Source organism: Cetorhinus maximus, chromosome 4 (assembly GCF_964194155.1).
Source record: "Cetorhinus maximus chromosome 4, sCetMax3.hap1.1, whole genome shotgun sequence".
Lineage (NCBI taxonomy): Eukaryota > Metazoa > Chordata > Chondrichthyes > Lamniformes > Cetorhinidae > Cetorhinus > Cetorhinus maximus.
Window position 1 is genome coordinate 42,793,900 of NC_135882.1, and position 13,543 is coordinate 42,807,442.

The window sequence follows — 13,543 nt, forward strand, 5'->3', positions numbered from 1 at the left end:
CAGTTGAAGGAAGAGTCACCAGATGGTGAAATGAGCTAATCATTACATTTGGCAAGCCTCGTACAACAATTCCATTTGGCATCTCTGCTGAAAAATACACCAGTTGTTCAAGAAACACAAGCACTGTAAGTTTAAATCTTATTTACTATTTAAAAAGAGCCACAAAAAACGTAGCTTAATTGAGGTTCAAAATTGTAAGAGCTGATGACTAGCTGTGATATGCCTTCCAGTCGAGAATTTTCCTGAATCACAAGTTAAAACAAAAATATTGCATTAATGTTGTTGGCTTTGCAAGTTGGATGAGATAAGGGCAGTGCAGGTTGATATCAACCAAACCTTTGGGCAACTGTGAAGATGGGGAGAAAAGAAAAAAATGGAAGAAGACACAATTCATGCCACTCTTGTGCTGCTTCTGACTTCAGTCAACAAATAGGACTGGCAGACGTCTGAGAGTATGCTGCATATCTGCTCTAGCAGCCGGGAAATACTTAGAGCGGAACACAATGACAAATAAAATTGCTTCTCTACTTGGACAAAATCTGCTCTGAGGATGCACTATTGAAGTGTTAATGGCGTAATCAGTAACAAATAAAACTTATAATGCCAACTGCAATACTGCCATTGATGAGGCATTGAATTAGCTACTTCAGGCTGTATGGGCTAATTACCATTTGCTATCATGGAATTGAGCAAGACTAATCTACAGAACCTATCAAGTACCAGCTACCTGTTTTAGAGAGTTTGCCTGTACTCCTGTTGCTGTTTGTGCTGTCGCCACGTGTTAATACAGTTATGCCACCGATACTTGCTGTCTTTGTCACAGGAGGCTTCAAGTTTCGATTTGAGCTGTCTGAGTCAGTACTGCTCCAGGGTCGCTGATCTGTCCACTTCACATCCAACTCTGTACTGCTCTGCCGACTACCTGATGTTTTTCCTGTTGCATCTCTATTACTCCTAAAGCAAAATAAAAGGACCATTAATACCAATTTTGATACTGAATTGATTGAAATCTCATCTTTATTTGCCATATAACAAACCTAAATAGCTGCCTCTTCTTCTGTGTGTCATTGAATGTACTGATATCCTCTAGAAGGCAGCTGATAAAACAAAAAGTACCAGTAAAAATTCTGTATCAAGCACAATAATACCTCCTTCCAAGTAATGTGAAACTGCACACAACGCAAGTTTCCAATCTCAGATAACCCATTAGGTATTAGATGGAAGCATGACATTTTGCCACAGTGAGAGAGGAACAATCAGCAATTTCCCCCCCCAAAATATTAGTATACAAATCAATCCAGTTGCTCTCACCTGCCATTTTGTCCACGGCTCACAGGGTGGCATTACTGGCAGAACGTTGTTGATCAAAAAATGATGAATGCTATGCAAGTAACTGGGAATTGTGGAAGGGCAAGGAATGTTTACTGAAGGGGGTGCAAATAAAGGAACTATATTCCCCTTGTAGTTTGACCTCAATCCCTGCCTGAATCAGTAGATTATTATGTCACTACTCCATTCCAGATAGAGACAAGGTAGGAGAATACAGAACTAACAGAAATAAGGAATCTACTTACTAATTGTAACATTGGTTTAATAGAATAATATACTGACAAGGACTGCACACTTTAAATTTATATTTTAAAAAGAAAAGGAAAGAATGTAGGAGTTCTTATATAACCAACAATTGTGCAAACAGTAGAATAAAAGCTGCAAACTAATGAGAATCGTGTTTTAGTCTTTTTAAACTTTGTGATTAATCTAATTGAGTGGACTGAGCAAAAGAATTTGCATGCTTTCACAATTCAGGAAAATCAGTGGGTATTGAGTGTTATATTTACTCAGCATCCTGCTCTACCTGTCTAAGGAATTCTTAAAAAGCTAAAGGGGAATGTCTGTGCATAGGTGGCCAGGAGGAATGGGAGATTAAGACAGGATGGAAACAAAATTAGCATTGCTGTCTAGTTCATTCTGTTTGAGAAACAGTTGGGCCAGGTTTTCACTATCGAGGTGGGTAGCTCGAGTCGGGAAATTTCCCAGCTTGGCAGGCCCGTCTCGGTTTAAAGTGCCCAGTTACACACAATTTTCACTCCAGGGGCATGTGTGGGATAGAGCCGGGTCCTGCGATCCCAGAGCCAGGTCCTAGGCAGATACGGGGTTGGGTGAGTGCCGAGGTGGGCTGGTTAGAAGGCCTGAGGACTGTGGACAGATCCCCATTATGCAAGCTTGGCTGAGAGCCCAGGCCAATAAATGCATTGCTCAGCCAGGAATCTGTTTTGACAAGTGAAATAAATTGTTGACTTTGCTTGGTTGACATCATTAATGGTTAGAATAAGTTATTTCTGCGATCTCTTTTGTCAATGTATCAATGTATATTTGGATAGGATTAAGAGGTATGAAGTTTTTGAAGCCTCGGTTATTGATACTTTAATGATCTATCTGATTGGCACTTTTATATGGTTGTAGGAACAGCAAATTTTTCATAAAACATTTCTGAATGGGTGTTTTCTTTTCTCAGCAATTCCACATGTCATTGTTATTATATAGTTCATGGTTATGTACATAGTGCATACTGGATGAATGGACTTGGAGGGGGCATGAGTTGGCATTGAGCTGGCAAGGAGGGAATGAGGGAGCATGGGGAATGGCTGGGGGCATGACTTGACATTGGATTGGTATGGAGAGTATGAGGTGCCATGAGGAGTGGTTGGGGGCACGAGTTGCATTGAATTGGAAAGGAGCAGATGAGGGGCCATTGGGAGTGGCTGGGGTGCATGGGTAAGACCTTTTGAACTTACCTTTCAAAAGGTTCCCAAATCCAGACTATGACCATGAGTCATGGAGAAGCTGGCCTGACTCCATAAAAAATATTGGGGGGTGGGGGTTGCTAGGAGATATCTACCCCCGGAATGAAGCCGGTCAGATCAGGAATGCAATATGCAGGCTTGCTACCAGTACCCTTACCCAGTGCTGGTGAAAATCACCAGGAATTCGGACAGGAGTTCTGGAATTGGGTCCCCCCCACCATTTTTAAATGGCTGAGGAAAATGGCTCTGTAAAAATCTCCAGCTATGCAGTTTGTGGTTTTAAGATCAGACAAGTAGTCCAAAATGGCAATATCATCACTTGGGCTTAAGTGCAAGTACAATTTGTCTCAATTATTTTCCATGAAAAACCTGGTCTTCAGCTCAAAAGGAGTTTGTTTATAATATTATGTAGAGGTTTCTTTTGGAAGCAAAGTTATACTTGCCGTAAACTCTACCCAACTGGTGGGAACCGAGTGGGCGAGCAGTTAAAATGTCCCTGATAAGTTGTCTGCAGGAAAACATATTGGAAGCTCCTTTTCAAAATTTAACAGAAGCTTCTGGATAAGGAACTATATCTCCCACCCAAAGCCAGGGAGGGAGGCTAATTAACATATGCTAATCATGGTTCAATTACAATTATGTCATTGGGCTCTAATAATAGCCATTTCAACTACAGCCTGAGTGGGGAAGCTGCCATGACTTCCCCACCAGGCGAAGGCCATTATAAAGAAGGATCCGGAAGCTGAATAGGCCTTATGGTCAGTTGGTTTTTCACTTTCCTTTGATAGGCCAAGAGGAGAAGTGCTTTTTTTGGTCTCATAAGTAAAGCTTAGGCTCCTGTTTCCCTGAACTCCAGCCACCCACCCCAGAACACCTTCCCCAAAGTTATCTCAATGCTGGCAAATGACGCTATATTGTGTAGGCTGGCAGATACCTCCCACCCAATTCCTGACCGTTCTGAGCCGTCAGTGGACCTGTGGCATGTTAGTGAGGCCTGGTGAATAAAATTGCTGCAGTGGATGGGAATCGAATTGAAACCAGCATTTTCTTCCTGGAAATCTGGTAGCAGTTAAAATGTCACCCATTTTCAGGAATTTCAAAAGGCTGAATAGCTAAATGACACACAGGGAAGGAAGGATAAGGCGCACCCGCCAACAACTAAAAGGCCTATTAAGGCCATTAAATTATTAATTAAGAGAGATTTTTTGCTGCCCGTCCAACATTACAGTTGGCGGGCGGGCAAATTAGCCAGGTGGCCTTTGCATTTTTGAGGAAACCTCACCAGCGGGCGGGATGAGGTTTCCGACATTAATTTTAAAAAAATGCTTTGACATAATTTTTATTATGTTTATGTTCATGAGAGTGGGACATTTTTTTCAGATTTTCAAAATCTTAATTTTTAGTTTTAAAATTCTTTGGCTCCATGAGGCAGCTCTCTGCCTTCAGGGAGCTTTCAGTGTGTGCGCCCCCACGCCTGCGCAGATGTCAACGCTCGTGCTCTGCCTGCCCCCACCCCAGTAGCGCTAAGCTTTTCAGCGCAGGTTTCACGCTGACTGGCCAATCAATGGCCTGCCAAGGTGAAATTGCGGTCGGAGCATTGGCGGCGGACCATTTCCCAGCCACTCGCAGGCCCGCCCGCCCGCCCGACCACCCGAAAATCCTGCCCTACGTCTTGTTGTTCACTATTTAAACAGATTCAATCGTTGCTCACCTGTTTTCCACATACAGGCTGTCCTGGGAACATGTGGACTGTAAAGAAAAATGAGACATTTCAGCATATAACTAGATGTATATTCTTGCAGTCCAGCCGAACTTTCCAGAAAAGAGCTCAGTAGCATTTTGTAGACCATACAAGCTTGTACCTCTACTGGTCTAGATAGGTGAGATAATTAGCTGTAATCCACGAAGGACCATTGGCCAACAGAGGGAAACAACTGGTTTATAGCTCATGGGCATCACTCCACATCAAATGTGGGACAAGGTAAGGAGACAAGTCTCCATGAACTAGCATGGGGCCCAGTACGTGGATTGAACTTGCGCTGTTGGCTAACTAAGCTAACAAACTCCCAGGACTCCAATCTGTAAACCACATGGATTCAAATTCCTGCTTGAATATTGTCAATTTATCGGATCATTTTATGGTAAATTACACCCCTTCTCATCAACAGACTGGGCAAATGGACTGGGTCATTAAACCATATCAATGTGCTTGACAGACAGTAGCTATTTATGAGGTGCCCAGTCCAGAACAACTTGCCCTCCCACAAAGGAGGAAGCATAACTGTAGTCATCAGAGAGGGAAAGAATACAGATTAAAGAAGATTTACCACAGGACCCTTTTTAAGCAAAATTTGTTGCCTATTTTTTTCGCTATTTGAATTGCTTTGTTTAATCAGATGATGCTTATAGCTGCATAAAGAATACTGGTTTTTAAGGTTACAACACTTAAAAGGGTGAGGATGTTTAATTGGCATACATAGCTGACAGTGAAGTACCCAGGTTAATGACAACCTTTGTTGATATTTATTTAGGCCCCATCCATGGTTGGATACCTATATGAATATTCATCAAAATTTCAATACCTCCCATTTCAAACAAAAATATCAAAATTACTGAAATCAATTGGTCAAAGTGTTCTTAACAATCATAATGTCTTGCAACTGATCTTTAAAATGAGTGGCAAACTCAAGTAATAAATATCGCAATAATTCAAAACACTGAATCAAATAAATGCTAAAATAAAAACAGAAAATGCTGGATATACTCTGTATGTTAGGCAGCATCAGTGGAGAGAGAAACAGAGTTAACATTTCAGGTCAATGACCTTTGAAAGATGCTATCTGAGCTGCTGAGAATCCAGCATTTCCTCTTTAGTTCAGATTTCCAGCATCTGCAGAATATTACTTCGGTAAAAAGAAATGCTAACCTCATTCAATAAGGCAAATTTTGCAAAGCTCTGCTCCTGATGTAGAAACCGCACTCAGCGGGAGTGAGAATCAGAGGCTCAGTGGTCAGTATGCCTAATTCATGATGTTCCCACCTATTCAGTCATTAAAATGAATGCTTAGAAAATCAGGATTACTGAATCAAAAACAGAATTACCTGGAAAAATTCAGCAGGTCTGGCAGCATTAGCTTTTTGTTTTTATCTCAGGATTACTGAATGTTGGGTGCACTCATCTCTGTGTTGTTTCCCTGTGTTAGGAGCATTGCCTGGCAAAGTTTACTCTTACAACATAAATGCCAAAGGAGTTCACAAGGCAGATCAAAATATATTTCAACTTAACTGCACTTCTTTTAATAAATTCATGATGCCACTCTTAAACAGGAACAAAAAATTTTCAAATCAGAACCTCGCTATATATGGATGTCTGCAACTTGTTTAAAACATATACTCATTCCAGAACTACACTATAGAAATTTTCTGCATCCAGTGATATCAGAATACAACTGTGAAATGGGACGGAAAATGGGGCTAGGGGAAGAAACGAGAGAAAATGCAGTGGGAACATGTTTAAGCTGATCTCTAGAGTCTAACATAAGGCAAAATAATGCAGCAATTTAATTTAAATCAAGAAACTCAAGATTCATGTCACAAAAGTTATTTAACTATGTATTTAGTTTAACTTCAACTGCAATGTTGCAACATTTGTACAGATTCTTAGTAAAACACAGTTTAGTGCTTGGGGTTAGGTGGGTATAATGATCAATGTTAAATGTTTGAAAAGTACATGGCCACACATTCCCAATACTCAATCAGTAAAGGCAGTGCAATGACTAAACCATAGAGACCAGAAGTTCCCAGTTTTGATTTATGCTCTGTGTTCAACCAGCTGTAATGACAGAAGAGGCATTATGATTAACCTCAGTACCCTCAAATAAGGGAAAGGAAATCAGCCTGGATTTCTGCTCCCAGTCAGATTGCTACTGTAAAGCACCTGTGGATGTCAGTGGAGGACAAAGTCAAACTTTGATATGATGATGTTCCTTATGATCCAGTGACCTGCCAACACCTACTGTCTAACCTCACATGATGAGCTGTCACTTCCGTGAGTACTCTGCAACTTTAAACCAGCAGAAGCCAGTGCAATCAGAAAAGGAGGAAGCAAATTGCCAAAAAAAAATCCTAAAAGATAACCACAATGAATGTTTAATCTCCTCAAATAATGAACCTCCCATTTCAGTTGCCAAATAATCTACAGGGAAGAGGAAAAAAACCTAAATGCTGAAAAATTAGAAATCACAGTATGATTGTGAGCATCTGAAAATAGGAAAAGCTGGCAATTGGTTTAAGATTGAGATTCTTTGTGACATTGAAAGGTTCTAGCCTTACACATTAACTTTTCTCTTCTCTTTTCACATACTGACAGGTCTGCTGCATATGCCCAACCTTTTCTGCCTTTATTTTCTATGGCCAAATTTGTAATTTTGCCTACCAAAATTAGTCTGGAAATTGAGCTACTTAAGGATATATATTTAAAATAAAGGAACATAGGATTAGACTGAAAGACGTACAGAGAATGTTATACAAACAAGCTCCAATTTTCTTATTTACAACAGTAGATAAATGTTTTTTGATTTTCAACAGAATCTCTATGGCTATTTTCCCATTCAAACTACTGCATGGATTTATAATTAAATTAATTGCCTTGTTTTGACTTATTTTCCATCTGTTTAATATTTGCTAATGGTCCTGTATGTTGAAACATATTAGCTGATGAAGATAAATGGCTTTTATATAAGACCAAAAGCATTTTTACGTGAGATTTTTTGTTGTTGTGGCGGTGTAGTGCAAATCACTTCTGTTATCCACCTGAAAATCTCATGTCGAACTACACTCATTGAATTTAATAACGTCATTTAATTTTAATAGAATCAGCTAACTTCAAATTCCGACTACTAAGTAAACATTCCTCAATTATTTTTATTATATGTTCAGAATTTTGAATTTTATAATGTAGAAATGGGACATGTAAAATAGAAGTTTATTTATGACCTATTTATTTGGGGTATTAGCCATATTTACTTTATCTAATTATGACTTTAGCCTGTCTACAGCCCCGTTTACACTACAGCCGTAAATTTGAAATAGTTTTGAATTTACAGCTGTTTTGGTTCGACAATTAAATGATAGCAATTTATTTACCCTGATATAAAATCTCTCACCCTCCAACACTGGTTTAAATCCAGCACAAAAGCAAAGGATCTGAATCAGTCTGGTATGAACAGTCTGATTTAAATCTCTGCTGAATTTTTGTTCTGCCCAATTAACCAGCACATCCCTCAGACAGGTAATTTAATTTAATCCTGTTCAGACACATGTACTGGTTCAGGGTAGAGGTGAGTGCAAACGCTAGGGAGGCCAAATTCAGTTCGGATCAATCAATCCGAACTCAAATTGATATCCCCGTGTAAATGGGGTACGAGGCTAGCAGAGAAATTACTTACATCTTGTGCAAAAATTCTCTCTCTTACTCGTTGATATTCCTCTTCTCTCTCCTCAATTGATTTACTTCTTCTATCATCTCTAAATGGATGAATCCTATTTTGCTGCAAGATAAACATTTCCTGAAAGGATATGAAATACTGTTCGTTTACACATAAACCTATTTAAAATCCCATCCAACTGAATTGAGGTTTGTGCAGATTAGTTAAAGTACACATATTACTGCCGTCATATGTATGTATAATAGGTTAACTGACTGAGCGGATTAAACATTGAATCGTTTTTGCTGCCGGATATTATCAGGAAAAGTTTTATTCTCAAGCTTCACACAGTGTTACATACCTGATTGTCATCTTTATCCATACTAGAATTATCTCTTTTCAAAATAAATCTTTTCTGGGAGTCGTCGTTTTTCTCATCTTTTATGTGCTCGCAGAACCTTTGTTCTGGTCTGTTGGCATATATAAAAACACAGAAATGCAATCAAACCAGTTTTTCTGCAAAGGTGATTCATTGCCATTTTTCAAAGAACCTTCTTATACCACTGACACATTAAAAGTCCACAATTACTGATCTAGATTGGGACTTTGGGGGGCTGCGATGGGCTTTGAGCCTGTTGATTATTTATTATTTATTTCGCGATTGCAAACTTCCGAAGCCAAGCGATAGTCTCCTCATTTGTTGAATGAATTTAAGGTGAATAATCCATCGCTTAGTCTGTAGAGGGTACACTCCGCGATGATGTGCAGTATTGTTTGTGTTTCTCCACAAGTGCTTAAGAGGTTTGTACTGAGGCCCCTGCAGCGGAGGTTGGCTGCACTTGTCTGTGTGAAACCTATTTAGCAAGGACCACTGTCGCCATGGTAGTTCAAAGCCTGTCATTCACAAATGGGTTTTGTCACAAGGAATTTGTTAGTGACTTCCTGTGTTTCCCATTCCTAGATCCAAAGGATGTCTGCTGAAAAATCTTGCTCAGGAAGGGTGCTCCATATGGGGCAAGATGGAAAGCGGGCAGTAGGTGGATTGGATAGGCCACCTTAGGATAGTAAATGAGGTGCAGCATGGATGGTTTCAACCAGCTTATGGGTTTTCGTCAGTCGGTGAATATGGTAGAGTGATGTTTGCAAGGACAGGAAGCCAGGGGAGGGGTGTTGAATGGAGAGTTCCAGTTATGATGTGCATCATTGGATAATGCACAGGCTGCAGCAGGAAGGGATAAACTGTAAACTTTGCATAGACTATTGTGCTGGACTGGGTGTGATAGAATCATGTGTGTAAATGAGCAATAAAAGAGATTCATTTACTATAGACAATCATTTCTGAAAGATAATCAGCATTAAGAATAGGTAATATACTTACATTCTAGTATTGCTAGTTTTATTGATAATAACAGATTTTCCAGTTTGATCTACATTATGATCCATTCCAAAATAAGCTGCTACTCTGTGCACCAACATCCGATGATATGATGACATTGGAGGGAATTTCTTATAGTGATTGCTATGAGAGAAAAAAACAAATAAAGTCAATTCCTTCCCGATGAAGAGAATTCATCGAGTTATGACACTAGTCATAGACTTACTTGAAAATAGGAGATCTCTCATGCTAATACACAAGGTTAGGCTGAGAGCAGAGCTTTTGAATGGGAAATAGGGCACAGGAAGAGAAGCAAAACAGTCAGGTGAGCAATGTAATATTGGTCATGGACTGGAGCAATTGGGCACAATGGAATGTGACATTTCCCATACAATCTCCAGCTCATTCACTATAATTTTGGCAGAAAAGCTACACAAACCTTTGAAAAACAGCTCTTTAATCCAAAATTATGGTGGGCAAGCAGAAGAAGCTCAGCGGAAATTCACTCCCACTATTTTTACTCTAATAGGAATTTTAAATGTAGTGCAAATATTCATAGAATTACCTGGAAAAACTCAGCAAGTCTGGCAGCATCAGCGGAGAAGAAATCAGTCAACGTTTCGAGCCCTCATGGCTCTTCGGCAGAACTGAAGCATAGTTTCAACAAGGGAGAAATATAAATTGGTTTAAGGTGGGTGGGGGGGAAGAGACACATTGAGGGTGTGGTGTGAGCAGATAATCAAAAGATGTCAGAGACAAAAGGGTCAAAGAGGTGTTGAAGGTGGTGGTCTTTGTCTGAGAAAAGTGCTAATTAAGAATGGAAAACAGGATATTCAAAGTACAGCTCTAGTGGGGGTGGGGTGGAAAGACTAAAGGTTTTAGTTTTAGATTTAAAAATAATGGAAATAGGTGGGGAAAGAAGAATCTATATAAATTATTAAAAAAGAAGGCGGGTGGGGGGGGAAAAGAAACGGGGTGGGGATGGGGGGAGGGGGAGTTTAAGATCTAAAGTTGTTGAATTCAATATTCAGCCCAGAAGGCTGTAAAGTGCCTAGTCAGAAGATGAGGTGCTGTTCCTCCAGTTTGCGTTGGGCTTCACTGGAACAATGCAGCAAGCCAAGGACAGACATGTGGGCAAGAGAGCAGGGTGGAGTATTAAAATGGCAAGCGACAGGGAGGTTTGGGTCTTTCTTGCGGACAGACCGCAGGTGTTCCGCAAAACGGTCGCCCAGTTTGCGTTTGGTCTCTCCAATGTAGAGGAGACCGCATTGGGAGCAACGAATGCAGTAGACTAAGTTAGGGGAAATGCAAGTGAAATGCTGCTTCACTTGAAAGGAGTGTTTGGGCCCTTGGACGGTGAGGAGAGAGGAAGTGAAGGGGCAGGTGTTGCATCTTCTGCGTGGGCATGGGGAGGTGCCATAAGTGGGGGTTGAGGAGTAGGGGGTGATGGAGGAGTGGACCAGGGTGTCCCGGAGGGAACGATCCCTACGGAATGCCGTCAAGGGGGGTGAAGGGAAGATGTGTTTGGTGGTGGCATCATGCTGGAGTTGGCGGAAATGGCGGAGGATGATCCTTTGAATGCGGAGGCTGGTGGGGTGATAAGTGAGGACAAGGGGGACCCTATCATGTTTCTGGGAAGGAGGAGAAGGCGTGAGGGAGGATGCACGGGATATGGGCCGGACACGGTTGAGGGCCCTGTCAACGACCGTGGATGGAAAACCTCGGTTAAGGAAGAAGGAGGACATGTCAGAGGAGCTGTTTTTGAAGGTAGCGTCATCAGAACAGATGCGACGGAGGCGAAGGAACTGAGAGAATGGGATGGAGTCTTTACAGGAAGCGGGGTGTGAGGAGCTGTAGTCGAGGTAGCTGTGGGAGTCGGTAGGCTTGTAATGGATATTGGTGGACAGTCTATCATCAGAAATTGAGACAGAGAGGTCAAGGAAGGGAAGAGAAGTGTCAGAGATGGACCATGTGAAGATGATGGAGGGGTGGAGATTGGAAGCAAAATTAATAAATTTTTCCAGGTCCCGACGAGAGCATGAAGCAGCACCGAAGTAATCATCGATGTACCGGAGAAAGAGTTGTGGGAGGGGGCCGGAGTAGGACTGGAACAAGGAATGTTCCACATACCCCATAAAGAGACAGGCATAGCTGGGGCCCATGCGGGTACCCATAGCCACACCTTTTATTTGGAGGAAGTGAGAGGAGTTAAAGGAGAAATTGTTCAGTGTGAGAACAAGTTCAGCCAGACGGAGGAGAGTAGTGGTGGATGGGGATTGTTGGGGCCTCTGTTCAAGGAAGAAGCTAAGGGCCCTCAGACCATCCTGGTGGGGGATGGAGGTGTAGAGGGATTGGACATCCATGGTGAAGAGGAAGCGGTTGGAGCCAGGGAACTGGAAATTGTTGATGTGACGTAAGGTGTCAGAGGAATCACGGATGTAGGTGGGAAGGGACTGGACAAGGGGAGAGAGAAGGGAGTCAAGATAACGAGAAATGAGTTCCGTGGGGCAGGAACAGGCTGACACGATCGGTCTGCCAGGACAGTTCTGTTTGTGGATTTTGGGTAGGAGGTAGAAGCGGGCCGTCCGAGGTTGGGCGACTATCAAGTTGGAAGCTGTGGGAGGAAGATCTCCAGAGGAGATGAGGTCAGTGACAGTCCTGGAAACAATGGCTTGATGTTCTGTGGTGGGGTCATGGTCCAGGGAGAGGTAGGAGGAAACGTCTGCGAGTTGACGCTCAGCCTCCGCAAGGTAGAGGTCAATGCGCCAGACAACAACAGTACCACCCTTGTCAGCGGGTTTGATGACAATGTTGGGGTTGGACCTGAGAGCCTCTGACATGTCCTCCTTCTTCCTTAACCGAGGTTTTCCATCCACGGTCGTTGACAGGGCCCTCAACCGTGTCCGGCCCATATCCCGCGCATCCTCCCTCACGCCTTCTCCTCCTTCCCAGAAACATGATAGGGTCCCCCTTGTCCTCACTTATCACCCCACCAGCCTCCGCATTCAAAGGATCATCCTCCGCCATTTCCGCCAACTCCAGCATGATGCCACCACCAAACACATCTTCCCTTCACCCCCCTTGACGGCATTCCGTAGGGATCGTTCCCTCCGGGACACCCTGGTCCACTCCTCCATCACCCCCTACTCCTCAACCCCCACTTATGGCACCTCCCCATGCCCACGCAGAAGATGCAACACCTGCCCCTTCACTTCCTCTCTCCTCACCGTCCAAGGGCCCAAACACTCCTTTCAAGTGAAGCAGCATTTCACTTGCATTTCCCCTAACTTAGTCTACTGCATTCGTTGCTCCCAATGCGGTCTCCTCTACATTGGAGAGACCAAACGCAAACTGGGCGACCGTTTTGCGGAACACCTGCGGTCTGTCCGCAAGAAAGACCCAAACCTCCCTGTCGCTTGCCATTTTAACACTCCACCCTGCTCTCTTGCCCACATGTCTGTCCTTGGCTTGCTGCATTGTTCCAGTGAAGCCCAACGCAAACTGGAGGAACAGCACCTCATCTTCCGACTAGGCACTTTATAGCCTTCTGGGCTGAATATTGAATTCAACAACTTTAGATCTTAAACTCCCCCTCCCCCCATCCCCACCCCGTTTCTTTTCCCCCCCCACCCGCCTTCTTTTTTAATAATTTATATAGATTCTTCTTTCCCCACCTATTTCCATTATTTTTAAATCTAAAACTAAAACCTTTAGTCTTTCCACCCCACCCCCACTAGAGCTGTACTTTGAATATCCTGTTTTCCATTCTTAATTAGCACTTTTCTCAGACAAAGACCACCACCTTCAACACCTCTTTGACCCTTTTGTCTCTGACATCTTTTGATTATCTGCTCACACCACACCCTCAATGTGTCTCTTCCCCCCCACCCACCTTAAACCAATTTATATTTCTCCCTTGTTGAAACTATGCTTCAGTT

At 42.4% G+C, this 13,543-nt stretch overlaps 1 protein-coding gene across 1 annotated transcript in view; it reads right to left on the reverse strand.

The window, feature by feature from the left end:
- The window catches only part of LOC144679584 (cAMP-regulated phosphoprotein 21-like), a 463,756-nt gene that overhangs the window by 123,194 nt on the left and 327,019 nt on the right, over positions 1–13,543 (reverse strand). The window contains exons 12-17 of the mRNA XM_078540103.1: positions 9,609–9,749; positions 8,592–8,700; positions 8,252–8,371; positions 4,516–4,553; positions 1,038–1,097; positions 728–954 (exon numbers count right to left, since the gene is read on the reverse strand). Of these exons, the coding sequence (XP_078396229.1) occupies positions 728–954; positions 1,038–1,097; positions 4,516–4,553; positions 8,252–8,371; positions 8,592–8,700; positions 9,609–9,749 (695 nt within the window). The remainder of the gene's footprint in view (positions 1–727; positions 955–1,037; positions 1,098–4,515; positions 4,554–8,251; positions 8,372–8,591; positions 8,701–9,608; positions 9,750–13,543) is intronic.